We start from the raw sequence: 27,647 nt of genomic DNA, 5'->3' as shown, positions 1-27,647 counted from the left end.
TGCTCCCACTCTTGTTTTCCCAGAAAAGAGAGAGAAATATGTGAAAACTGGATTCCCACGCCCCTTCTCCTGATACAAAGCTCCTCCTGCTGTAATCCTCCATAACTCTTTGCTTTTTGTATAAAGAATAAAAGAAGAAAAAGATTAAGAGAAATTAAGGTCCAAACATAAATGGGAAAAGACACAGTCTGGGAAAAAACAGGGATAAAGATGGACAGGAGGTGTGACGTGTTTCAGACAGGTGGCTAGAAAGAAAATCAGCTACAGGACAACTTAATACATTATGTGAGAAGTCAGTCTAATTGATAAAGTAGTTTTGTTTTATCACTTTCTAGGCAGACCACCAAATATGAGCTGGTAGGTCTGGACTTTATCAAGTGTCTGCAAGAGAGAGAGGACAGCTGTGTTCAAATGCTCAAGTCGTACAATTCCGCACTCAGCAAAAGAGAGAGGGAGCCAAGTAGAGGGAGGAAAAGAATACAGAGAGTGTACTGTGAGCTCAAAGAAAGAGATATTGACACGCGGCGAAGTGTGTAGGTAGGCTGGGAGACTTCATTCTCCACGGACAGACAGCACAGAGCCAAACCGTGAAAGTGAGATCGCTGGTGCACTAGAAGGCAGCGTGGCAGGTGCATAACGATATCGAAGGAGAGGTTAGCTGTCGGATGGAGCATGAGGATGGAGAGATGAGAGGTTCGCCCAAAGAGTGGAAAGTTTTGGTCAGGTACGCTGATGTGTTATCTTCATGTGAAAAACGGATGCATATGTGTAGATATTGTGGTCATTTATTTTTAATGCCTGTTGATTTCGTGAAATCTTTGAATTGGGTTGTCTAGCATCACCTAGCCTCTATTTCTGCATGAACTCTTTTGTTGATCTTGACACATTTCCCAGCAACACCAATCAAAGAATGATGAAAGCAGACCTGTGTATTGAGACTTAAAATGTAACTATTCGGTGGATTAATTTTGAACGATGGTTAATGTATTTGTATAAAATTTAATATTATTGGACATGTCTTGAAACAGCAGTCTTTTGGACCGTCTTGTGCACTAGTGATATATGCGATTGTTTTGCATACAAATATTGAAATAGTTTTTTAGGCCAGATTCTCCTATCATGTAATGTTGTCAATCACTATAAGGCCAGTATCAGTTTACCCAGTCTGAGCGTATAAGTCTTGCTCCTAGGGATTGTCATACACTCTGTATCACTCATTTTGTTGTTGCTTAGTCTTTTTGTCCATTGGTTATTAATACATGCTTAATGCTTACTTTCCATGATGAAGGTCTCTTTGCATGCAACAATGAAGCATTTGTGTGCTGGACAAATCAGCAGCCTTTTGGTTCCCTGGCCCTTTATAATTTTAAATTTTTTCATCGCCAGCCTCTGACCTCTTTACAAATGAGGCAGATTTTCGGAATATTTGAGCAGCTCTGTCCTCCCGTCTCCCCGCCCACGTCCCCTGACCTCCCCAAACCACATTCGCGGTTTTCTCTATACCTTCATTGTTCTCCCTTTGACCATTTGTGCATCCCTGCTGTTTATTCACTTCAGTAGTACCTTTGTCAAATGCTGAAACGCCTACACGGCGCCAATGTTTTCTCTAACGTTTTCACTTTCTATCCTCTCCGCTAGTTGTGTTCTAGCTCGCGTAACCCTTGTAATGTGCCCCCAGCTTTCAGCCAGTCCCTAAAATATCAGACATTCCAGGTCCACATTCCGTAAGATTGATTTTCCCTGACTCTCCCTGCTCCAAAGTCCTGCAGCTGTCACCTGTCCATCCTGGCATGGATTGACAGTGACTCCACCTCCCACGGTTGGACTTAGCATATGCGTGGGAGGCGACCTCCAAGTCAACTGTGATTGCCTCATCTGCATCCTGGAGAATATTTACCAGTTTTCGCCTCCTTGGATTCAGTATTTAAGGGGTGGCCAAAGGGTGAGCAAGGCTTTCTCGGAGGGGTCCATATAAATATGATAAATGAAGGAAAAAAACGTTTTTCTTATACACACTCATAATAAACAATGAGTTTGTAAATGTTTGTTGAATAAACATAACAACCATTTACAAAATCATAAACAGCAATCATAAAGACCAAGCCTAATCTAATCCAGGACCAAATATGAACTCAAACTGGATTAACCCCAGACTAAACCTAGACTAAACCATGACCAAACAAGAAGTAAAATGGCACCAATGACGAAACAAGTGCAGTGCACATGTAAATTTATAGCTCAGAACACAGATAGGACTAAAAACAAATAAAACTGTGTCTAAATTGTAAACAACAAGGTTTATGAATACCACCAAAACTGACCTGCATTCCCCCGGTGGTATTTGCAAAAGTTTGAGAATCACTTAGTCAAATAAGGACATTTTGCAAAGAACGGAGACACTCAGGAGAGCATAATTCTCCAATTATGGTGTGAAGTAGCAAAATGCTCGTGGCTAATTTAAACGGGTCGTGGAGCAGACAATGCGCAACGCTTTCATGCTGCTATTTTTTATGTACTGCAAGTGTGTGACCACCTCTCATTAGGAAGGTAATACAGTGTAATATGTTATAAATACCTGCTTGTGTTTTGGATCCTGTAGGAACGCGTGCCACTGCCAGAGCTTTTAGCCAATGACGTGTCATAAGCAGCAGGCCCAGGGTACTGCTGCATCGGGATGCGTTCAGGGGCACTTTGAGATTTCCGCTCAAATCCTCATTGGTGTATTTTAATGTTTACCATTTCCAGCGGGGTGGCACTGGGGGTGGCAAGGGCTCTGTTGGGGGTGGCAATCCACTCCTGCCACCCCTGCTTGGATTTTACATGTATTTTTAAAACATTAAATTCCTAGTCTGAAGCTTGATTGGGATTTTGAAATTATGCGTTATGGTGAAGTTCATATATATAACTTACGTTGAAGAGCTTATTGAAATGCTTCAGCATCCTTTCAATGTAGTAACTAGTATCTTTGTTATTGTAAAGTTTCTTTAACACAGTGATATCAGAAAATGATGTGATTAGGGTCCAACATCAAGACAATTCTGATGAACATTTTGTTCAAAAGGCAATTTTTACCCTTATCTTGGTATTTAAAAACGTTGCCTACACTGAGGTTTTTTTCCTAAGTCAAAATAATTTGCCACAGACATGTTTGGCTGTGTACGGCCAGATTGACGATCCCTGGGTATGGCAACACATGTCGTCATGAAACAAAATGTGCCTGACTTGTGTGTCACACTGCTGGTCAGGCTCAGCAGACATCTTTGCCAAATCAATACGCGTATAGGAGTACTCAGAAGAAATTAAACTGTGACACTGACAATCTCATGAAAAAGTACGGGCTCTGTGGTAGTTCCATCATTGCCGTGAGGGAATTTCATGTGATATAAACTCAGGTTCCCACAGAACAAAACCCACTGCAGAAGGCTTCTCTAAATTCTCTAAAATATTACTCCGTAATATTATTTGTTAAATGTATGTATACTGCAATAAAGTTACTTGGGACCATGGTTTCATATTTAACCTAGTGACTTTTATCAGATCTTTCCTTAAAATAATTTTCTACACATAGAAATATTTTTGTTCTATACATTCTTAGTCATGTGTAGGATGTTTGCAACATGAAAACAGCCACATGGAAGAAGGAAATGCATAGTCATATGAGTTGGGTTAATTTCCTTATGTGTTATATGTGATATGTAAATATCCGATATAAATAAATGCCGATGCTTTGTTTTACATATGACATCTAGAAGTGAAGTATGTATTTTATGCTGTGTTATATATAATTTTGGTATTACAGTTAATTTTTATAGTAGTGACCAAATGAGTAAGGATGCATGATGGTGAAGTCCACATGCATTTTTTCAATCTAATAGAGAATGCAACTAATCTTTTTGTGATGCTGCAGCCTTATTAAGCTTTTTCTCACGTTTTTGTTTCATCTGCATTATATTTTCATTTAATTTTTTTCAGTGTAGACACTGGTACTAAAGGTCAGCCAGATGATTTCACGTTTCAGTGGATCTTCTGTTTTAATTTGGTTTTAAGGGTTGTTCAATTTTTGTACAACTGTTTGCGAGCAGAACAGTGCTAGGTGCTTCCTTTAACTTAATTTGATCTTTAGTTGAAACAAATAAAGGAAAAAGAAGTCATTCAAACACCGGGGATTGATTCATGTAAACAAGTTTAACTCGCTGCATTGGTTTCCGTTTTATGACTTTTCTTTCATAAAGGACAGGCTTTAGTGTTGCTTTTGTTCTGGTTCACAGGAGTCAACTTGTTTCCCTCAGTATGCATTAGAAATTCACTGTCTTTCACCATTGCCTTATTCAGGATGACAGAGCAGGACAGAGTGAGCCAAGCTTCCAGCCTGGCCACCATCTCCGCCTTTCCTGTGCGGTACCAGGTGTGTGTGTCCAGCTTCTTCTCTCAAACCCACTGTTCGGTTATGTCAGATGTCACCATCACAATGACATTCTTCATAATTCCTTCAGGGTAAGGAATCCAAGGTGCATAATTTTGGAAAAAGAGCCAGAGCTCTGAAGAGAGATCCGAACTGCCCGGTCGTGATCCGGGGATGGCTGTACAAGCAGGTACCATCCAGAGTGAACCATTCAAAACCGCTTATGCTCTATAAGACCAAGAGCAGTAACGTTACAGGGGAGCAGATGACAGGTGCAATGACTGCACACTTATCCAGCATCAACTGTTTTACTCTATTTAGGACAGTTCAGGACTGAAGCTTTGGAAAAGAAGATGGTTTGTTTTGTCAGACTTCTGTTTATTTTATTACAAAGGTAAGTGGACAATTAAATGTATTTGTGTCACTGCAGTGAAAAGTGAAGAAGGCAGCCCTGAGGACATTCAATCACTTGCATAAATGAAAGTTTGCATGGAACATGTACCAGCTGGTTTCACAAAGGATATTTGTTCTGGATAAACTAGTTCTTACTCCTTGTTTTTCTCTCTATCTGCTTCAGACAGCAGAGAAGAGGCAGTCTTGGGCAGCATCCCACTGCCCAGCTACAGGATTCTCTTCTGTACTCCCAGAGAATGTAAGAACAGGAAGTATGCATTTAAAGTAAGTCTAACAAATTATCATAAGTCACATACTGTAGGAAGCTGTCTTTGGATTTCAGAAGCTAGTGTGATATCTTCATGAAGCGTCCGATTTACAATTATAGGGAATTTTTCCAATGCCACCAAAAACCAAGCCATACCGGAGCTGTACTTTAAACTGGCGGTTTTCCGTTGTAAAGTACCCGAGGGATAGCTGAGCCTTACCTATGCTGACGCAGCCCTGCTTACTATCAGGGCCAAAAGCGTTACCAAATCGTGCTGATTGTGTCACCACCGTCTGATTGGTTGGATCCCAGAGTTCTGTGCATGCATTATCAGAAGGAAAAAGCGTATGTTTTATATATTATTCATTACTAGTATTCCACATCACATTCCAGCCTACACCTCAGGCATAGGTCACTTCATTTATGGCAGTGGAATAGAGCCATAATTACAGCTCCACTGAAAGTGTAGTAATTTCTAGGAATCCGGTGTTTACATTGGAGATTTTGAGCATATCATACTGAACCCCCAAAAACAGATCAATCCAATTATGTTCCAAATTTTATGGGGCCCCCATAACTCAGAAGCCATTGGAATCATCCCAGCTTCCCCCCTTCTTGGTGCCGGGGAGTGTATGTATTTTATATTTGATATTTTATATTTATCATATATATGAGTTAATATATTTTATAAGTATTGTCTCAGAATAAATAAATAGCAAGATACTGTCAATAGGTACAGGTGCCATAAAAACATAATGTGATATGATGCTATTTAACCAAAGGCATACAAAACCAAAAGAGCTGGAGACGATGTAGGTACAGAATTACTTTATTCAAATATGTAAAATTTCATTTTGATTCCTTCTTTGCTTAAGTGGAATCTCTGCACTAAGAGTAACAATCAAAGTTAATATCCAAAATAGACCAAAAGTGGACTTTCACATTATGCAAATAATACTTAAGAAGGTTCTGGACTTATTATAAGAAATTCAATGCTTTCCTCTGCTATTGAATATTTTGATCAGCTTGCTCTCACTAGAACTTCCCCTAGACTTCATTGCTCAGGGTTATATCTTTTTAAATGATTATGAAATTAATATATACTATAGATATGCACCAACGAGCCCAAATATTATGACCACACCCATCTGAAATGTATAATGTTGATTATCTTGTAAAAATTATTATATTATATAACATTATATCTAGCATAAACATGCATGTCCAGGTCTGGGATATTTTAGACACTAAGCTAACACTCTGTACTGATAGTTGACATGTTGAATGTACTGTAGAAGAAATGGACAGAAAAGAGGCTTTTGAATTTAAATTATTGGGTTTTCATAGTCATTTGTGGGGAGTACCTTCTGAGACCAGTCTGAAGAGGGAAAATCCATGATCCACCAACTGAGTGTTGGGTGGGCAGCAGTCATCGATGCAAGTTGTGAACAAAATTATTCTGTTTAGTATAAACCAACAGAAGGACTATGGTGACATAAAAGGTAGATATCATAAGTAACGTGGATAGGAATAATATGTCACAACACAGTGCATTGAGCCCTGCTGCATATGGGGCTACATAGCCGTGGATTGGACTTCATAGCCGTGGACTGGACTTCATAGCCATGGACTGGACTTCATAGCCATGGACTGGACTTCATAGCAATGGATTGGACTTCATAGCCGTGGACTGGACTTCATAGCCGTGGACTGGACTTCATAGCCGTAGACTGGACTTCATAGCAATGGATTGGACTTCATAGCCATGGACTGGACTTCATAGCCATGGATTGGACTTCATAGCCATGGATTGGACTCCAGATTAGATTCCTGACACATACCTGACTGTTCACATGATGCAACAGAAAATGGGATTCTTCTGTCCAGGAGACCTCCATCCATTGCTCCAAGGTCCATTTCTGACACTCAAGTGCCCATTGTACGTGTTTTCGGCAGTGGACAGGGATCAGCGTGGGCCCTCTGACTAGCCTGCAGCTGCAAATGCTACCATCTAATATTTCCCAGACCTTACATCCACTGCTTTCACTCGATAGTCATCATTATCCCCTTCATGTGGGGATGGTGGTAACGTTTTGGCTTGTCGGTGTGGGTAGAATGATGTGTAATTGATGTCTCTCCCTGGCAGGCAGTGCACCAGGGCATGCGTTCCTACTTCTTTTGCGCAGACACTCAGGAGGACATGCTGGGCTGGGTCAGGGCCCTCAGTCAATCAGCCTGCATGGATACAGAGGGCTCCCTGAACAGGTACCGCTCGGTAGGGCTGCAACTCTGGACATCGTGATGTTCCTGAGTGCAACGTCTCCCTGGGTCAATAAGGGAGGGGCTTGTGATTCAGTTCTTCAACCAATCACAATCTTCTTTGTATGACATCACCACATTGGTCCTTTTTTCTCATTTTCAAGCAAGCTAACAGGCTTGGTGCGATGTGTGGCTCAGTGGGATAACACTCTGTACCATATTTGGAGCTCTTGAACAAGGTCCTTAACCTTGAGCAAGATCCTTAACCCCCAACTCGTTGCTGTTTTGTATTGTCATCATGAAATAAAGTTGTGCCCATACATTACTCCATACCACTTTTGCAGGTAAGCATATTCCTATGTTTTGTATCTGTGACGTGTCCGTTAACAAATGGCTTGCACAATAAAATGGTTACTTTAGAAATCCGTATACCTTGTTGCTTAACAGAAAATATTGGTCTTACTTAATGTGGTGATGTCATACAATTAAGACTGTGATTGGTTAAAGAAATGTAACAGAAAAAGCCTCTCCCTTGTTGATGCAGGGATGCACTGAACTCAGGAAAATCAGGATGCACCTGCAACTATCAATTTTTATCACTTGCAAATATTCGGCATGATGTTTTTTTCTCGATTATTCAAATATTCCAGATGTGCACAACATTACTGCTACCGATATTTTGAAAATTCTTCCACACTACGGTGCACTTCAGTAGTGCCAGTACTGCCTTGACTCGCACTTGCAATCTTTTCTGTTTACTTATTTGTATGTTATAGTGAATAGTGATACTTCAATAATACCCATTAGAAAATTCTATCTTCACTGTATCTTGCTTTCCTTGAAACACACAAACACATATGCAGGTGAGAGCAAGCTTAGGGTCACTGCACAGGGTCAGTCAGCATGCAGTGCCCCTGTTTTTGGGTTCAGGGCCTGGTTCAAGGACGTGTGCCTAATCTGCCAAGGCCGGGACTCGAACTGGCAACCTCCCTATCACAGGCACAGAGGCATAGCGAGAAGAGTTGTACTGGCACACTGTGGACATAATATGAACTACACATGGATTTTCAAAATAACTAGTTACTCAAATGTTGATTTTCATATTTATATATCTTGCAGCAGCAGTATTCAGTGATCTTCACTCATGAACTATCGCCGTGTTCTTCAGTCAAACTTTGCTGCTCGTTCCTGAATGATCGATTATTCGCTCCCTCAGGCGCTGCTCCAGTTTCCAGGATTTCACACAGCTGGGGGGCAGCAGTGAATCACTCACATTCTTTCACATGTCTTCTCCGAAAAACGGTCCCACCCAGCCCACGATGTACAGCAACGGGCCGCAAAGTGAATCCTGCAACTTACAGAATGCAACAGCCGGAACGACACACACAGACTATGAGGGGAAACAGGCCTTCAGGTAAGGGCAGCACAACCTGCAACAGGAAGACCAGCTCCTCTTTGTGGGAAATGTGCTTGGATCAAATGAGAGAGAAGGAGAGAACAATGGAAAGTCCTATTTATATAACAATTGCAGGCATAAAGTTATGCGCTTATTGAATATTTTTTTGTGAAACACATCATTCATGGATCTAAGAAGGTCACCAAAAATCCGCCCAATTGGGACTGCAGACCAGTGTGAACTGATGTTAATTTTACACTGGAAACTATGCCGCAGATAGGAAAACTATCAATAACTGTCTTGCCACAAAATAAAAAATATCCTCTTTATACTGTAGTTTTGTAATGTGAATGAAATGAATATTTAATGAGTCATTTATAAATTATATGAATGAAAACAGTACATTATGCTAGGTGAATATTAACAGGATTTGGTTTTGAGTGGGTTATGGAAATTCTTTCCTTCTCTTTCTATGTCAGTCCATTACCAAGAACTTCAACACCTACAAGTTATAGTGGACCAAGAAGACGTGGCCAGTCTTTGAGCCTGGAAGGAAATGAGCAAGACAGCCACCCTTTTATTTTCAGGATCCAAACCCCACCTCCCATTCTGAAATCGAGTGGATCCAGGCCTTTGACGCCAAAGTGTCAACTCGGAACGCGGCCACACACTCCAGTGGGCAGAGTCGACATTCGGCCCAATGACGACCACCTATTGCCACCTCAAAATATGGGCTATTCTCCTCCATCTCCTCAACGGGAGACCAGTCTGAGCTCAACCACTCCTACCCCAGAAAAAAGACGGCTTAAGGTAAGCAAAAGACCAAGGATGGGGGTAAAACTGCTCATGGCTGAAACCCTGCTCTCAGAATACAAACAACAACCCTGGTTGTGTTTGCATTGTTAAATATCACATTTATATATTTCATATCACCCTTTCTAACAACCCTATACTGCTTTCATCTCTCCTAAAAATATATATTTTGGAGAAAACTTTTCTTGGCTCCGCATGGCTAAAATGAATGTTTCCAGATTATGAATTAGTATAACGGCCAGGTAAATGCAAGTTTGTATCACACATCATATTTTCTGCATCTACAGAAATATTCTGTTTAAACGAAAAAAAAAAGCCTTATTTTATTTTCTTGCCTTGTTTTTATGGTTTTTGTTACAGCTTTTTCTGTTATACCTTACATTGCTGTCCACTGAAAGATTATACACTGGCAAAAACTCTTATTTTGATTTACCAGAAAGGATGTGAGAATGTGACTAATCAGTGTACAACGTGGTTTGGAACGAGAGCAGGAGCCCAACCTTCAGGGGTCAGACATGGGGAGACGAGGCCAAAGGTCACATCAGACTGGGAAAGCCAAAGGGAATTGTGGGAAAGCATCACTTTTGTACATAATTAGCTCACCCTGTGTTCGTTTTCCTTTCAGCACCCCTCACACTTCTCGCCTCAGCCTCATGTCCCCATCATACGAAGAGGACCGGGGAAGGTAGGGCTGGAAATCCATCCACTGGCTCTCCTTCATGCGTCCACCATATTTGCTGCATCCTGACATGAAAAACTGACACAAAAGGGCTCTGAGTATACTGATTGCCAGTTTTATCAGAAAATGGATACCAATACAACTGTGCTATGATAATACCAATCAATGCATGTTTGCTTTTTATCATTTCCTAAGAAACCATGAACCATGTCTCAAATAGTCAAGTCATTTGGGTCTTTATTGTCATGCCATCGAAATATACTTCACAACATACAGTGGAACAAAATACAGTCATTCCTACTACATCGCATGGCACCGCAAATCTGTTGTAAAGCGTCTGATATATTAGCACCCAAGTGCAATACAACGTGGAATGACAATTATATTTGAGTGATTTTCAGTCTGAGAGAAAAGCACTTTGCGAACTACAATGCAATATGGTCTTAGGGAGAAACGCTACTTGCATGCTAAAACAGCTGTCCAAGTGAACGACAGTGATGATTCATGAACGAATCATTTTTTGTGAACCGGTTCTTTTCAGTGAATCAGTTGAACCGGTTTTCAAATGTGAAAGAATCACACCATTTGTACATCCACGCATTGCACAGCTTAGAGTCTTAGAATCTAAAAATCTGAAAATATTGGGCAAATTATCATATAAAAACAAACCGAAACGTTTTTTAATTCACTTTACTTTTTAATTCACTTTTCAGTTAAGTTTTGGAGTTGCATTCCCCAACCCTATTTTTCCCATTGGAAATGTGTATGCAATTTTAGTGAACGCGAGGTTTTTTAGGAACGTATTAGTCGTGTTGTAGCAGGGCTGACTATAAACATTCCCCAAGACCGTGGTGCAGCATATATACATAAAGTGCAAAGACTGGAAACGAGACAAGTGCAGCACATGAGGCAGAGGAGAAAAATCCATATAGTATATTACATACCAATACCACTCACTAATACATTATCAACCTAGTTTCCATGCATTAACCATGCATTATGCATTTTACTTTCAATGCATTTCTGATATACTGCACCACAGATGTGACTGTGTAGCTAGGAATTAAAATTGGCTAGGGAACACTAACATTTCATTAACTGAATATGCACAAAACAGGTTCGCTGACAAAAAAAAAAAAATCACTTGTATTTTATTTACATTTATAATTCACCTCCTATCAGTCACTTCAACAACCATTGCTCAAACATTTTTACATGATGGCCACATTAATACCTGTTCCAGTTAGTGATGCATGCTGGGATTTTTTAATGAATTGTGTCATCAGAGCATCCTTGACTGCGAATTTTCCGTGGAACACAAGTATTTCATATGCGTGACATGTTTATGAATTTTTCAGTACGAACAAATTACTGTTCAAGTGTACAGTTTGAGACTTGGTCTGGAAATCATCTGGCAGTTTTTTTTTTTAATGAGATTCATAAGCTCTATGTAAGTTTTTCAACTAAATGTTTTTAAAAAGTTCTGTTTAAAATACAATCATACATAATGGTTAATGCTTCTTCCTTATGCTCTGTCAAGGTTCTGTCATCAACGTCCCACTGTATTCCTGTATATTTACCCCATTCTTTACTCCATAGGCCTGCTCTCATGGGGGGCAGGCTGGCTCGTTGCCTCCTTTGCCTCCACCAAGAATTGCCCCAGCCGCTCCCCCACCTCACCATCACCATCACCACCACCACCTCCGCAGTCCTATGTCTGCGTGTCTGCTACAGCATGCTATGGTACAGTTTTTTTAATATATCCTATTGGTTGATCCAGTCTCTGTGATCTGATTGGCTTCTTTGTCTGTCCAGTACGGGGTGGTTTACAGTTGGTGTTTCACCTAGTGGGTGGTCTTCGATTCACATTCCATGTCACAATGGCAGTTTCTGTTTCTCTGTGGGGGTACATGCTGTGTGTGAATCTCTTTGTGTACAGTTAGTTTTCTGTCTTTTATGCCGGTGTTCCTATATTGAAATGAGTCGGCTTATTCTATTTGCGCTGATAATATTAAATGTTGAGATGATGCACCATGCGGAAATTACACACATCTAAATGACATGTGGAATCTGCATGGTATACTTTCTGTGTGCAGGGCTGTTTACTTTACTGTTCGTTAGAATGGGCCAAATCATTACATAATCAAGCAAAAACACATATGAACTCCATCAGACTAAACATTTGATGCTTTGTTTGGCGTTACATTCCATGTAATGTTGCTACTTTTTATAGAAAGAAAGGCATTCACCCTCACATAGACCACTAGTCATATTCATACCAATGTTTCTCAACCCATTCCTCAGAGACCCCCAGACAGTCCACCTTTTTGCTCTCTCCCAGTTCCCTTTCAGATAGTTCACATTTCTGCTCCCTTTGAGGCAAAAGCATAGATTGTCTGGAGGTTCCCAAGGACCAAATCAAGAAACACTGATTTTTGAGATCATATAAAACAAATACCAATATTATAGTGGTATTGTACATAAAAGCCACATTTCTGACCAATGAAATTACATTTTTAGCCTTCGCCCTCAGACGTCTACCAGGACAGAGATCCATTTAGACCCGTAGAATTGGATGTTGATGTAAGTTACATTTCCACTCATTTTATCAGCTAACACTTGGCAGTGATTTCAATTAAAACTAGCACAATGATGTTTTTGGGTATTTCTTTGGTACAATGACCATTCTTCTTTGTTTTAGGCAATTTTGACAAGAATCTGTGGCTGTGATAAGCTGCTTCAGGCACTTTCCAAAGAACTGGTTCAACTTCAAGCAGACAAGGTTGGTTTTGAGTGGGGTCAGGATGTCATCACCGATCTTTAGAATGAGAAACAGAGCCCCTTTATTGGCCAAGTACAAAAAGTACAAGGAATTCATTTTGGTGCAGGTGGTGACATGAAGTATTGAATTAAAGATACAATCAAGACAAAACGCACCAAAGAACCAATAAATAGAAAAAGGTAACAATGGAAATGAATATAAATAAAGGTGCGCCAATACGAAATAAACACATATACATATGATCATGCATACTGTATGTACAGGTAAAAGTGGTCATGGATATAGGGAACAAGCAGCTTTGGGGTACCCACATGTAAATGAGTTTATAAGTTGTCCTGAGTAAGTGTTTATTTATGAGGGCAATGGTCTAGCGATGAGGGTGTTCAAGTGGCGACTGGTCCTTGTGCTCAGGAAACTTACTCTCAGCCTTTGCTGAGAAGGGAGAAGCTTGAAGAGGAAGTGACGAGTGCCAGGGCATCAGTGTAATTTCCTGTTTTCAACGAGCAAGGTGCATCCATAGCAGTAGTTCCTAACCAGTCCTCACCTCCGTAACTGAGCTACATCATCTAAGACATGAGTGAAATCAGGTGTGGTGGTGGGAGAGCAGGACAGAATTATACTACAGAAAAAACGTTTTACCTGGAAATGTCAAAACAAGGGCACTGCCAGATAGCTGAATTTCCCAGATATTAAATGTTACTTTTGAAATGTCAGATGAAGTCAGATATTTGACACAACACAAGATTGTAAGTTAAACAATGATGGAACAAGTAGAAAGACCACTAAAGCGTGTTTCTCCGTAGGCATAGCCAAGGAACTGACATACGTATTCCACTATGCTTTTCTTTGTTATTTTTTTAGTTTGGGTCCATTTTAATAGAATAGTGTTATTACTTGTTATTTTTCAATTTTATACAGATTTTTTTTTTTTTTTTTACATATGTACATATGTACAGTGCTCACAAAATGTCTTGGGATGCTTGCTTAATTCAGCAAAAATATTGTACATTACATCATGATTTACAAAAATCATTAATTTATTCATTCGTTTATGAAAAATATGTATCACAGTAGAGACAACCAGTAGTTTTAAGTAAAGCATTTAAGTAGTAAAAATTGAAACCCAAATTATAGTTGTAAAAAAGCTGTTCTGAGTTAAAAAGTTCACCAACAAGCAGTCTCATTTGGTGCTTTTTAAATAGCAACACCTTAGCAATAACATAAATGGTAAATGGACTGCATTTATATAGCGCTTTTCTACTCCTACGAGTACTCAAAGCGCTTTACATTTTATGCCTCACATTCACCCATTCATACACGCATTCATACACCGGTGGCGGAGGCTGCCATGCAAGGTGCCAACCTGCTCACCAAACATTTGGGTTTAGTATCCCTTTGGGTGCCAATGACTACAATTACAATATAGGAAGAATAGAATTAAATGAGTTAGTCAAAAAAAATAGGACACTTAATAAAAAAAATGTCTGTGCGGAAAATATGTGCAGATATGTTAAACATTGCCAGTCAATGGATTTTTGTTATGAAACCAATACATATGCAACACCTTTACAGAATTACGTCCCAAGGCTTTCTGTGGACACTGTATATGACTTTGACTTTATTATCTGACCAAATTTGCTCAGTAGTTCTTTCTCTGTCTTTTTTCAGGACAATGTTCAGTGTGCTTTGGAGATGACAAGGTTGCAGCTGGATGACCACCTGGCTCAGGGGCTCAGTGTTCAGGGAAAAGATGGGCTGTCCCAGAAAGGTTTTCTCCAGGAGGAGCTGGTCACTGTCAGAGCCAGGCTTTGTGATATTTCTGGGGTAGGAAGACTTAGAAGAATGATGCCTCTGTTTATGTTAAACAGACTGATATTGTCACAGAAGGTTTCCAGTTTGTTTACAGGCATCTGATATGCTCAATGTAATTTTTTTGTTGTTTCAAAATGTTACTTTTAAACAGTGTGATGAATTTGATCTTCCTTGATCTATGTAAACATTTCTGGCCTCTTCATTTTTGCTCCCCTCCCTCAGGAAATGGAGAAGGTGTGGAGTCAATATGAGAGGATGGAGAGTGAGCTGTCAGTCGTACGTTCACATCTTCAGCACATCTGTCGATTTGGAAGGCCTCAGGTCTCTTCACCTTCTTCGTTCTTTGTTTACATCTATCTCTATAATGCAGTGACAGCTTTCAAACAGGGCAAGCTGGTTAGTCCCCTGCCCCTGCAACCTAATTTGAAATAAAATAGCGCGCTTTACTATCCAACTAACGAACGACCTTACTAACCAAACAAGGAGTAAACTCAAGAATGTATGCGGCATTGTTTTATTTACAGTAGGATATGTACAAATCAAAATCCGAAAAATGAAAAGAATTCACTTGCCGAAAATCTGTATCGGATTTCACTTGAAATGCTTCGATGCAATGAAGAAATGCTCGAAGTATAATTTAAAAACGCTGTCAATCAGAAAGAGGTGCAGCCGCTTTGACAGTTCCTCCAATCATCATGTAGCAGCCCAGCGTCCTGGCCAACCCACTGCCCCTTTCACTCCCAGAGACACTGATCTTCCCTGAAAATTACGTCTTCAAGCATTTGTCCAATAAAAGTCTAGCTTTGCTGCACTAAAAACAAAAGTGCCATTGAAGTCCAGTGAAGCTGAACTTCAGTGAGGTTTTTTGAATAGTGCTGCCTCAGAAATGTAATTATGAGAAAAAAAACTCACTTTAGATGACCTACGCGAAATTATTGCTGATTCTGAAAGAATTATCCATGAAGTTGAACATATTCTATAATGGTTTTTGTAATAGCTATGTTGATACAACAGTACATATTTAACGACATTTTTCGTGACATTTTAGAGGAGGCAGAACTTCCCTTGTAATCTTAGAGCAGTTGCCACTGCTATAATGCATTCCTCTGTGTAGCAGCATGCATGTATTTCAGAGTTTCACCACACAGCTTTCAGACCTTTTCATTTTTATTGATTCCATTTTCAGGAACAGTCCCAAGCCCAGAGAGAGCTGTGGATGATGGAGGATATTCTTTGTGGCCTTGGGGCCAACAGGAATCACTTCCGGGCTATATTGGCATTACAGAGGCAAACAGGTAACATATGATTTGGGACCGGTCCACCACTGCCGCCACAGGCACTCTCTCGTTAATGCGATAACTATCGTATTTCGCAGATCTTTCTCAGACTTTGCAGACATATATTCTGGGTGAAATGGGTTCAATTTTGCGAGAAAACTGAAGCAGCACCACAGAGTGATAGCAAAGAAAATGGTAGACACATGATCCCATCAACGTGATAACTCAAAAAGATTCTCTAACCGCGGTTTCAGTCATCTGCGGTTTGCCACAGTCTGGAAAAAAAAATTCCAGCAACAGCTCAATAGTTTTGCATGCCAAGCAAGCAGAGACTGTAATGTAGTGAGTATCCATGATAGGCTAACTTAACAATTTTTTCTCAGTACAGGTCATGTACGAGCACATAGGTACAGACTGCTATGCTTAGTGTCAGGGAATACACTATTGACACCATCTTTTCTAGTTACACAATTGATTTGTAAGTGATCTTTCCACAATATCAGTAACTAATGTGCTAAACAGAATGTTGAATTTGCCTGTCTTTGCCTTTGCCAGTTCTTCAGAAGAGTGCCTTTCATCATGAAGGACCAAGACCTCAAGTGGGCAGGTCACCGAGTGGGATCCCTATGGTACGAAGCGTTTCTTTTCATGCATTTTGGGGTGAACTTGCTCTGAACTGCGAGACTAAAGTCTGTTTCTTTCCTAGCTGTCAAACCTAAACATGTTTGAAAGCTTAGAGAGAAACTTGCACTTTCTAAATCTAGCATGTGAAAGTGTTAATGTCACCGTTTTGCATTCGGGTTTAAAGAAGGACCGGGAGGCTTAATTGGGATACAACCAGATTTGCTGAATTCTCTTTTAGTTTGACATGGAAATGGTGAGAAAATTCAGGCATCACAATATGCTCTCGCTTTTATGTAATTTAGTAGGTATAATTAACTGCTAACTTCTTACTGCAGAATTTTACTAGTTTTATGAATGAAATCAAATCTGCAAGAGAGACCTTGCAAACACAGACAGGAAATTTGCTCCATATGCACGTGAACACAATATCAGGAATATTATATTCCAAATATGAGTATATCTCTGTAGCATTTGACACTATAGCATTTTAATCACAATGTATTGAGTACTCACATGAAATAGCTATAAGCACTCTTCATTCTTGAAGATTTTTTAATGGTTTCATTCCTTTTTGCCTCCATATGTGTCTCCAGTCAGGTGTTGGTACTATGTTTTCAGTTTCCCTCTTGCGCCAATTCACCACATCACTTTCTCTGCCTTTGTGTGTCCACTTAATGGAAATGCTCTTTGAGACTAAGTGATGTTTGTGCCCGATGGCAGGAATAAAGCTAATGAGCTCATCTTTAGCTACTGATGGCACTTTACCACTTGCAAGTCCAGAAACTGACGATTTTACATTCGAAATTTTCCAAGCTGTATCCAAGCCAGCCCTGTGTCGATATGCATGGATTATCTGATGGAAAAACTGCCATATGCCATATATTATTCATCAATAATCTAAAATATAGTTGATGTACTCATGCATTCCTGATAACGCAGAACTTGAAAACTTCCAACCTTCTACTTAAAAAAAAGTACTACGGTCCTGGCCCTGGACCCGCTTTCCTCGGTGGGGGGTTGCGGGTGGTAGTGGGGGGCTCGCCGCCTGTCCCCCCTCTGTGGGCCTCCTTGTATGGGGGTTGGTTCCCTCTTAGTCCCTCGCAGGCTCCCTCTTGGGCTGGGTGGGTGGTTGTCTCGGGGACGTATGGCCGCGGGCCCTTGTGCCTTGGGGGCCTTGGGCCTGGGGGGGGAGGGGGGGTGCTGTCACGTCCCCTGACGGCATCAAATGACAGCACATCCAATGACAAATCAGTTCACACCTACACTTGCACATACAAGAATGTGCGCATAAGAGGTTGAGCGATCAGTATCATTATATATAGGAATTGAAATATACATGTATATGTGTAGGATCACGCGTGTGTGTCTGCTGCATATATATAATACCTATTTGTAACATTATTATTATTAGTAGTATTGTTGTTGATATTGTTGCTGATATAATTTTTGTTGTTTCATGTTCTTGTAATGAGTGTTATGTTCCTTATGGTTGTTTGTACTCTGTATTCTTCTACACTTTGTTTTCTCAGTCCCACCTTTATTACTATTATTTCTGTTTACATTTTTTTCCCCCCACGGTGATTAATTTCTGTTATTGTTACGACTGTTGTGTCTCCCCCCCCCTTTTTTTTTTTAAATCACGGTACTAGGGCGAGTGAGTTCAGAGCGGCCACACTCTTTACACTGTATCTTTAATTTAATGTAAAATAAAGTTGTCCACTGAAGAGGGGGGGTGGTGGTGGGTTAAAAAATAAATTACTACACAAGCGAATGGTAATTCTACTCACTGATGATGTCTGTATGCGTCTGAGTGCATCAAACGATGTATTTTCAAATCCAGTAGTATTTGATGCTAACATAAGACAGTGATTCTTACAGACTTGGTACTGAAAATTAGCATATAGTAAATCATGACGTGCACTGTGTACACAGTAAATAAGTGCCTCTTTGGTTTTACGGCACTATCACTCTCCAAAGCTGGGAGCTGCCCTTTCTGCAGTGGAAAACCGAAATGAGCTGGAGCAGTGCTGTAACTAGTGTCTCTTTGGGGTATGGCTCAGTTCCTGCATGCCAGTGGAAAAGCGTCATGAATGAACCTCTGCACTCTCTACTGTGGATAGTGAACACCTTTGGGCATCCAGGAGTCAGTTAGTTGGTTTGAGTACTAAATTTTGCTTCTTATACTAAGTACGGCTGAACTGTACAGTACAAATGAAAATTATTTTCATTTACTATTTACTATTTACTACGCTTTTTTACACAGAGCACTTTTTTGTATAATTGTATAAAAACACAGCACAACTGAGGAGAAATATGAACATATTGACCTAAATGCAAAAGTTAATTAATGGTCTCTATGGAATTCTCAATGCGATTTTCAGTCAGTGAATTGTCTATAAATGTTTGCTCAAAACCTAGAAACAGACCTGTAAATGATTTTGTAAACTGGCTCATTTCTAAATCAAATGTTTCTTACTGAGGAGGTGGAGTTGGAGCCCCCTCCGCGCCCCCCCTTACCCCAGGAGGTGCAGGAGAGCGGGCTGAGGCCAGGCTGGCTGGAGAGGCAGGCTGAAGTAGAGGTGAGTGACAGTCAGTCTGATTGACTTATCAATTTGGGCTGATAACGACATTTACAGATAAAAGGGGGAAAAGCTCTTTATGTTGTGTTGTGTTACCAAATTGATGAAATAGATATTCCAGGCCAGTGTTTCCTACATCAGTCCTCGGGGACCCCAAGACAGTCCATGTTTTTCCTCTGCCCCAACTCTCAGTAATAAAAACATGGACTGTCTGGCAGGGAGCTGGGAGGGAGCAAAAATGTGGACTGTCTGGCAGGGAGCTGGGAGGGAGCAAAAATGTGGACTGTCTGGTAGGGAGCTGGGAGGGAGCAAAAATGTGGACTGTCTGGCAGGGAGCTGGGAGGGAGCAAAAATGTGGACTGTCTGGCAGGGAGCTGGGAGGGAGCAAAAATGTGGACTGTCTGGCAGGGAGCTGGGAGGGAGCAAAAATGTGGACTGTTTGACGGTCCCCCAGGACCAGGTGGGGAAACCGACTGTTCTAGGCAGCCGCTCACTCATCCTCCTGTTCTCTTTTCTCTTCGCCTCTCACAGGTGTTCTCCAGTGATCTGTCCTCCTGCCATCGGTCGCTAGATCGAACAGGAAACAGCCTCACTGTTTTACCTAGAGAAAAAAAGCAGGCGGACGTGATGCCAGGTGACCTCACACTGCCTTCGCTTTCAGTCTCATTCAGCTTATAGCTCCTTGCAAAGTGTCCAGAACATAGTTTTTTCCCCTTTAAGACTTGATTCATGACATTTCCTTTAAGACTTAATATTTTGTATATAGTTTACTTCATCCATATCTAAACAAGAACAACTGAAAAGGTAGAACCATTATTAATCAAACAAATAATAATGTTAATGGATTGCATAGGACTAAAACATTGCCCATAGATGTGCATGTGTGAGTGAATGGTGTGTGAGTGTGCCCTGCCATGGGCTGGCCCCCCATCCTGGGTTGTTCCCTGCCTCGTGCCCATTGCTTCCGGGATAGGCTCTGGACCCCCCGCGACCCAGTAGGATAAGCGGTTTGGAAAATGAATGGATGCATGGATTGCATAGGTATTCAGTTCCTGTCCAATGGCGACAAAGATTAACTTACAATTGAACATCATTAAAGAGTATGTCAGTGTAAGTTAGGCAAAGTGATACACATGAGAGCCCCATTGAATCAATAATCAGAAAGAAACTATATCACACCACCCAGTCACACCCTGGAAAAGGCAATTTCTCAAAATTCAGTAGCCAAGGTGGAGACCTGTGAAAGAAAGCCGAAGACAGAGCAGTGACTGGCTCTGTGTAAGACTGGCCTGTAGAGAAGGATGGCAAGAAGTGTTACATTACTCAAAAATAATCATAATCATCATAAAGTTCACATGGATTTAGCCAAAAAGCATGACACTGACCTAGTTCAGATGTGGGAGAGACACGTGGAAATGTGGCTAGATAAGATAGAAAGAAAACAGAAGCCATGCTTCCATCCATATATATAGAAATATAAAGAAGTATATGTACTGTATATGTAACATTTACAGCAGGATACTCACCCTAATCCCAGGTCAAAAGTAGCATTGTAATGGATCTGAAATAACAGGGTAAATGTCATCAGTGGCCTAAAGTTCTGCTCTTAGTCTACTTGAGAATGTGTGGCCTTATTTTAAACTCACAGTCCATAAATATATTTCGGCCAACTTGAACACAGAAAATCAGCTAACAGTGATAAAAGGGAAGCACTACTACATATTCATGTTTCAGCGGAATACCTCTCTAAGTATTTGTTTCTTCCTTTAAGATATTGACTGACAATTAAATTCTGTTATGAAACTATGAAAAAGTAAGAATGCTTTGCAGTCCACTTTCAAATGCTTATATACCTTAAACCACTATATCCATTTTCCAAACCACTTATCCTACTGGGTCCTATTGGTTTCCAGAGAACCTGGAGGAAACCCCACGACGACATGGGGAGAACATGCAAATTCCACAGACATGTGACCCAGGTGGAGATTCGAACCCGGGTCCCAGAGGTGTGAGACAACAGTGCTAACCACTGCATCACCATGCCACCCCCTAACCCACTATATGTAACTGTCAAACAAAGAAATCAATATCTGTTTGATAAAATTTCCATATAATGTAAAGAAGAAATCACAAACATTTGCTGTTTTTTCCATGTTCCTGCCACGCATTTCTCTGATGCAGTGTAACATAAATTGTTAGGCACTGTGAATCTCAGTAAGCATAACAGAGTACTCAGTATGCATAACAGAGTACTTTACCCAGATGAGATCAAATGTAAGACTTGTGGCATTTGAATGACAGGCAGACAGGTGACACTGACTTTGCTCTCTCTCTCTCTCTCTCTCTCTCTCTCTCTCTCTCTCTCTCTCTCTCTCTCTCTCTCTCTCTCTCTCTCTCTCTCTCTCCTCTCTCTCTCTCTCTCTCTCAGCTACCCTGCCTGGTTTTACTGCCTCCAGCTGGGTTACATCCGACACAGCAACTAAGGTGAAAGTCCTGTTTCCCCTTTAGCAGACATCACTGCATTTGCAAAAAAAAAATTTTGCCAAGAAGCAATGAAATGAAATACTGTATGAAAAACTTTACAAAAGCATTACGCAACACTGATTTATAAGCTACTTAATCTCCTTTTAGACCTGTGCTTTGCATCTGAAGCATGATATGATGTATTTAGTGACTGCATCTGCTCTTTGTTATCCAGTAGGCATTTCAGGCCTTCTTTTTATTATACCTTTAATGCCCAAACACTATGGTAAAATATTTAATATTGTTTATCTACTGTCATAAAAAAAGCATTTCCCCTCTATGGACAAAACTGAAATAAAATATATCAATATGACTGAAAGATCTGTATGTTACACAGTGCCAGGCAAGTGTGAATTCTATTGACTCAATGCTCTCTGTATAATTAGGTTCCCTGCAATACCCAAATTCAGCACAAGATGGCAGTAACCCCATTAAGCTGAGGCCCTTTAATGCGTCTTTTTGCGTTAATACAGCTGCTAATAAGAACTCCTTTAACTCTCATGTTAATGTGTAACTGATAAGAGTTAACTGGTTTATTAATTTAGCGAGCAAGGATGAGTGAGGAGGAGCAGAGAGAAAGAATAAGGAGAAACCAAGAACGGCTATCAAATCAGAAGAAAGGAGGTTTGCCAACAGGCATTAACCACATCCAGTATCAAAGGTCATCTCCACCCAGGGAAGAGGTAACTGTATTTAAGCGAACTGAGATACTTGAATAGCAGGAACACACAACAGTCCACAGTTTAATAGAAACACAACCAAATCAATATCTTACTCTCTTAATATACTTTGTTGTTTGCAAGGTAAAGTGTTCATGATGAAATGAATGACTTACCACAAAAATGTATTTCGACAGTATTAGTAACCCTGTCCAGCCAAAATGAAGCTTGATTTGCATCCCTATGTCATGACTTAACTCAAACAGAAGTGGTTTCAGGCTGTGCCAGTGTCAAGGAGGGACAGTAAATTTGTCAGTACGTTCTGCTACAATGAAAGATATGCGCACAATCAAGTATGGTGAATACTTTATAACCATATTGTGTATATTGCTAATGTAGAGCTATTTTTACCAATACAGTGATATCATTTAGTTTTATAGGTATGGTGAAGTGGCTTTAGTGTAATGCACATGCAGAGTTTGAATTGTTACAATTTTTTTTTTTGTGTATATATACTTTTATGTCAGCCCTCAAACTCCTGTATGTAAACCTAGTGGGTTTCGGACATAGAAGGTGAATATTCTCCTATTGCAGGTATTATGTGGTGTACTAGTGTACCTAGATAGACTGGTTTACTGTGTAGGTAACTTTCTTCTTGTTTATTTACCTCTCTGTGGTACTTTAGCCCCTCCTTCCCATCAGAGTGACACGAGTCTATACTGCCGTCTTGCCATCTGCACTGATAGCTCGACGTGTGTCAGTTGAAGACCCTCCTTCTGAGTTGGTCAATCCTTTCCCACAGCAAATCGCCGCTGGAACACCTTTTTCAGAGCTTGACCAAAACCAAAAGTCACTCTTCCAGGAGACATCGAACCGAAATTCCCCACGGCTAAAACCAGGCAGAGCAGACGATCAGTCTGATGAAAGATTGCCATCTGATTTATCATCAGAAATTTTTCAGGATAGACCAGATACGTCCCACACAGCCAAAGGACTGTCAACACAAAAGATGCAGAAGCTTACAAAAGAAGAGGACTCACAATTACAGAGCCATAACCACAGCACTATCCCATCCACCCAAAGCACAGAAGCAGCTGAGGAATATTTAAAAGATGTGGCTAAATTAGAAGCTGAAAATGTGCTCTGGTCCCAGACAAATGACTGTACGGCATCAGAACATGGAATCTCGCCTTCTGATGGTGGAGCTAAACCAGAAGATGGGGACCCTGGCTTAGCAGGAGTGATGCTGGGAAATGGAAGAAGAGAAAAGGTATAGAGATCCATGGATTCAAATTGCAGAGTGAGACATGCTGCTGCGTAACTGTGCCACAATGTCTGCCGAGTGATTTGACTGGGATTTCATCATTATAAATGGTCAGTTACTCCTCAATTAGCAGCAGCTGTCATTAATAAGCAAATGAGTGCTTTTAACCAATAAACAGTGCAGAAAAGATCAGAATGCCTAAAGACTGCGCAAAAAAAGTCTTCCAACCTGTACCCATTTTCAGTTTTATTTGTCATATGCAAGTCAGCACAGTGATGTAGCTCAACTTAAAGCTACAAAGTAAATTCTCTCTCTTCGTCCTTTGACCGAAGCCCGGAATTCGAGCATGCCTGCTAGCTGCTGATCCGGGACTCGACCTCCGTCTGACTCCAGAGCAGAGAGAAGCAAAACTTAAACGTGTGGAGAGGATCAGGGAGCGAGTAATAAAAAGGTGCATGTGCGTTTCCCCATGCATCCATATCTGTTTTTAATCAGACGTCTTTTCATGTGGACACATCACTGGAAATATGGGTCCGCTAAGCATTTTAGACAGACTATACTAATATACTGTCTATAGGCTAACTATACTATTATACTGTCTATAGACTAACTATACTAATATACTGTCTATAGACTAACTATGCTAATATAGTATGCTCACTCTACTAATATAGGTATGTGTCGATAAACGTTTGGGTTAGGCCATGTGAATGCTACGGAAATATCATATATACTGCACATAATTGTATATCGTATACTGGCCCTATACTGTACCTGTGCTGCCCAAATAACCAAGATACTAACTATTATAGTACTGTAGTGTAATAAAACTGATAAGTAATACATGTACATTGCGTTAGCACCACAAAGTAAGGGGGGCAGTACACGTCAAAATAATGATTAAAAAGTACAGTAAAGATAAACATTTATTTTCGCTTTCAACTATTATGGATGTATAATGCTGTAAGTTAGATAGATCTATGTAGTGTACCATTGTATAGGTGGCAGTACGATCGTTTTGCTCAGACACACATGGGGCACTATGACTGCCTATATCTGCTGTGTCACGACAGCTGATCAGGATTTTACAACTCTGTGTGGACGGACATTGTGTAGAAGGATGTTAAGCAAAACATAATGTACTATACTGTACTGTACTACGCTATATTACACTGCCATACAAAGGCAAAACACTGAATATTTTATGAAAAGTGATTTATGACTGAAATTGGTCTCTTAGATTCTGTTTTTATTTATTTATTTGTTCAGCTAAGCTCAATTTTAGGGGCAGTGCCATACACATTCCAAAAATTTCAAAGCTTTTTTTCTTATTCTCAGTGTCAGCATAGTTTTTCCAGATTAGGGCAGTATACTGCACTGTATATCGTATACTGTAATGTACTATATTATGCTGTATATTTGTCATAGGAGCTGAGAATTAGGTCTTAGCATTCAGCATTTAGTTTCAAGTATTCATCTGCCTGTTAACCAACCAGTCTTGCTATCTCTATGTCCAACCTCCTTCTCTCTCTCTCTCTCTCTCTCTCTCTCTCTCTCTCTCTCTCTCTGTCTCTCTCTCACTCAGTGCAGCCAGAGAGAGCATTATGCACCCCCTCTCTCCACCGCTAGGGGGCAACAGAGAACATATTGTCAACTTGTCTCTCAAGCTGGCAAATAAGGCTTCAAAAAAGAGCAAAGGAATGGCAGGTGAGACTTTAATACAGTGGCAAATAATTTTCATGCAGTGACTTCAACTTGATATAGTGCCAACATCCAAAATCATCCGATTCAAGAAAACCATTTAGACTAAAATAGGATTATAATTATAATGCTTATAATAAAATTATACATATTAGTAGTATGTAATTGTTTGTGATGGGTTACCTGATCACTGGTGTAACTGTGGCTTCAATTAACCTTGCTCATTCTGCTTTTAATTATCAGCTTGCTCTGAAGTTTCTGATGAATGCCTGGTTACTGAAGACCTGGACTGTGGTGGTGGTTGCTATAGTGATAGGAATCCTGAACTTCGCCTTAGAGGTACAACTAAGCCCAAACCTAGCAGAATCCCATCAATTACTGCTAATAAAGGAAGATATAGTTTGAAAGGAACAGGAAGTTTGAAGGATGCTGCGAACACCTTAAGGAAGACACCCAACAATGATCACAGCAAAAGTTTGGATGTCACATGTCATGCCAGAAACGTCTCTCCGAATCAATTAAATACAACCAATAATATCACCGCACTCCTAGTGTGTCCAAGAAATAGGGATCAGCAGTCAGTCCAAAAGGAAGGCAATTTATATCCATCCCATAATAATGAAAATGAGACTAACGAGGAAGCAGGCAACTCTGTCAGTCGGAAACGTCAGTTCAACAGCAGGAGGACAGAATGGTTTCTTTCAGACAATCACAATGTAGAATATATACCTTTAGTGAATCAATTTAAAGAACCTAATTCAGGTGACAACAGCACAGATCAAGGCAACACATACTCTCACTTAAGGTGGCAGCCAGCGATGATAACAAGCAACAATAAAAAATCTCTGCAGTTTTCATCCAAACAGAAGGTCTCAGAAGCTGATATATCTGTTGTATCCCCTTATTCTACTGGGAAAATGGAACAGCGATCAATAGATCCAGCCACCCATCATGTGCCACCTCACCAAAGCTTAGTACATCATGCCCAAAGTTCAACAGCGGACAATTTAATATATGAAATTAAAAATTCTGATGAGAGTGCTGCAATGATCCTGGAAGGAACAACATCAGAAAAGAAAAAGAATGACGTTTTTGAGCAATCAAATAAAAAACCTGTACTATCACAGAGCCTGGCCAATGGGGAAAAGCAAGACATCCAAAGCAATGAAAAACAAGGTTACAGCTTTACAAATGAAGGGAACTGCAACAAATTATTGGCCAACCAAACAATTCCTACTTATGCTACAATCCACTTCATACCAGCTCCTCTTTTGGATACAAATCAGGACAAAGAAAACCACACTTTTTTAACTTTACACAGTGAATCTAGAGACTCACACTCTGACCCTCAAAATACCTCTGTCGATCAAATGACCTCTTCTTTGACCAAATCAATTAAAGATTTGCACATTTATGAGGAAATATCCTTCAATTCTACTCCCTCAGAATCACAGCCTAATCATAGCCATAATACCATACTAACAGATAATGAATTCACATCATCCAGCTACCTACAGTCCAGTTGCTCAGAAATCCTGCCCAATAATTTGTCTGCATATTCGACCAATCAAAGAGATGAGAAGGAAATAGAAAAAGAAAACACCGATTGTGATTGGCCTGATGAAAATACATCACCTACTGAGGGACAGACAAATTTGGAGGCAACCAAAAGTAGCAATTCAGAGGTGAGCAGAGAATCTCCACTTGGAAAAGATATGATTAGTTATAGCTCTGAAGTTAATGACAAGAAGGACGACCAGGGCTCTGAATTTATAAGGGCAAGAGTGACTGTTGTGAGAACCAGTTTGTAAACCAGTCTGAGTGGAAACGACACGTTCAGTGGAAGGTTTGAGTAAGTTGGGAGAGGAAATGTCCATGAGACTTGGAGGAGAGTGTAAAGGAGCCAGCAATGGGAGTGTATCAAGCATGCGGTAGCAGCAATGAACTGATGAATAGCAAAAAACTAACTTACTAAAAACATATTGTAAGACATAATCTATTCCAATTCTCATAATTATTCATATCAAGCATGTTACAGTTGTCAGTACAATGCACATTACATTTGTCAATAGTCTATATATTACATTTGCCTGTTTAATTTATGCTTTTGTAAACAATCCCTCTATCGATGTAATTATTGTTTTTACTGAAAGTTTTTAACATTCAGTCCCTTTACGGGTATGCTTATTAAATGAATAAAACGTATCTGAAAACAA

At 40.2% G+C, this 27,647-nt stretch overlaps 1 protein-coding gene across 6 annotated transcripts; it reads left to right on the top strand.

Moving 5' to 3' along the window:
* Positions 1-39: 39 nt before the first annotated feature.
* On the top strand, positions 40-27,647 carry LOC125743004 (pleckstrin homology domain-containing family A member 7-like). Of its 6 annotated transcripts, none has more exons than XM_049015557.1 (25): positions 40-724; positions 4,333-4,405; positions 4,494-4,592; positions 4,724-4,796; positions 4,980-5,080; positions 7,210-7,328; positions 8,539-8,736; positions 9,198-9,528; positions 10,157-10,216; positions 11,810-11,953; positions 12,731-12,793; positions 12,912-12,992; positions 14,661-14,816; positions 15,027-15,125; positions 15,991-16,099; positions 16,637-16,710; positions 19,189-19,284; positions 19,816-19,918; positions 21,198-21,290; positions 21,713-21,768; positions 22,353-22,490; positions 23,152-23,736; positions 24,063-24,181; positions 25,316-25,437; positions 25,675-27,647. In XM_049015557.1, exons 1-25 carry the CDS (start codon positions 666-668, stop codon positions 27,240-27,242), a joined length of 4,719 nt encoding a protein of 1,572 aa, XP_048871514.1. In that variant the 5' UTR covers positions 40-665; the 3' UTR covers positions 27,243-27,647. The 6 variants fall into 6 exon arrangements, with proteins under 6 accessions (XP_048871514.1, XP_048871516.1, XP_048871513.1 ...); XM_049015559.1 differs by having other exon boundaries at positions 19,186-19,284; positions 23,269-23,736; XM_049015556.1 differs by having other exon boundaries at positions 19,186-19,284.

Source organism: Brienomyrus brachyistius, chromosome 5 (genome assembly GCF_023856365.1).
Source record: "Brienomyrus brachyistius isolate T26 chromosome 5, BBRACH_0.4, whole genome shotgun sequence".
Taxonomy (NCBI): Eukaryota; Metazoa; Chordata; class Actinopteri; order Osteoglossiformes; family Mormyridae; genus Brienomyrus; species Brienomyrus brachyistius.
Note: the sequence above shows the minus strand (reverse complement) of the source record. Positions and strands in the feature narration are given on the sequence as shown.

Coding starts and splice junctions, on each gene's coding strand:
- LOC125743004 (XM_049015556.1), top strand. CDS start 666: ATGGAGCATGAGGATGGAGAGATGAGAGGTTCGCCCAAAGAGTGGAAA. Junction 19,285..19,815: donor AGAGGCAGGCTGAAGTAGAG/GTGAGTGACAGT, acceptor CGCCTCTCACAG/GTGTTCTCCAGTGATCTGTC. Junction 21,769..22,352: donor CATCCGACACAGCAACTAAG/GTGAAAGTCCTG, acceptor TTATTAATTTAG/CGAGCAAGGATGAGTGAGGA.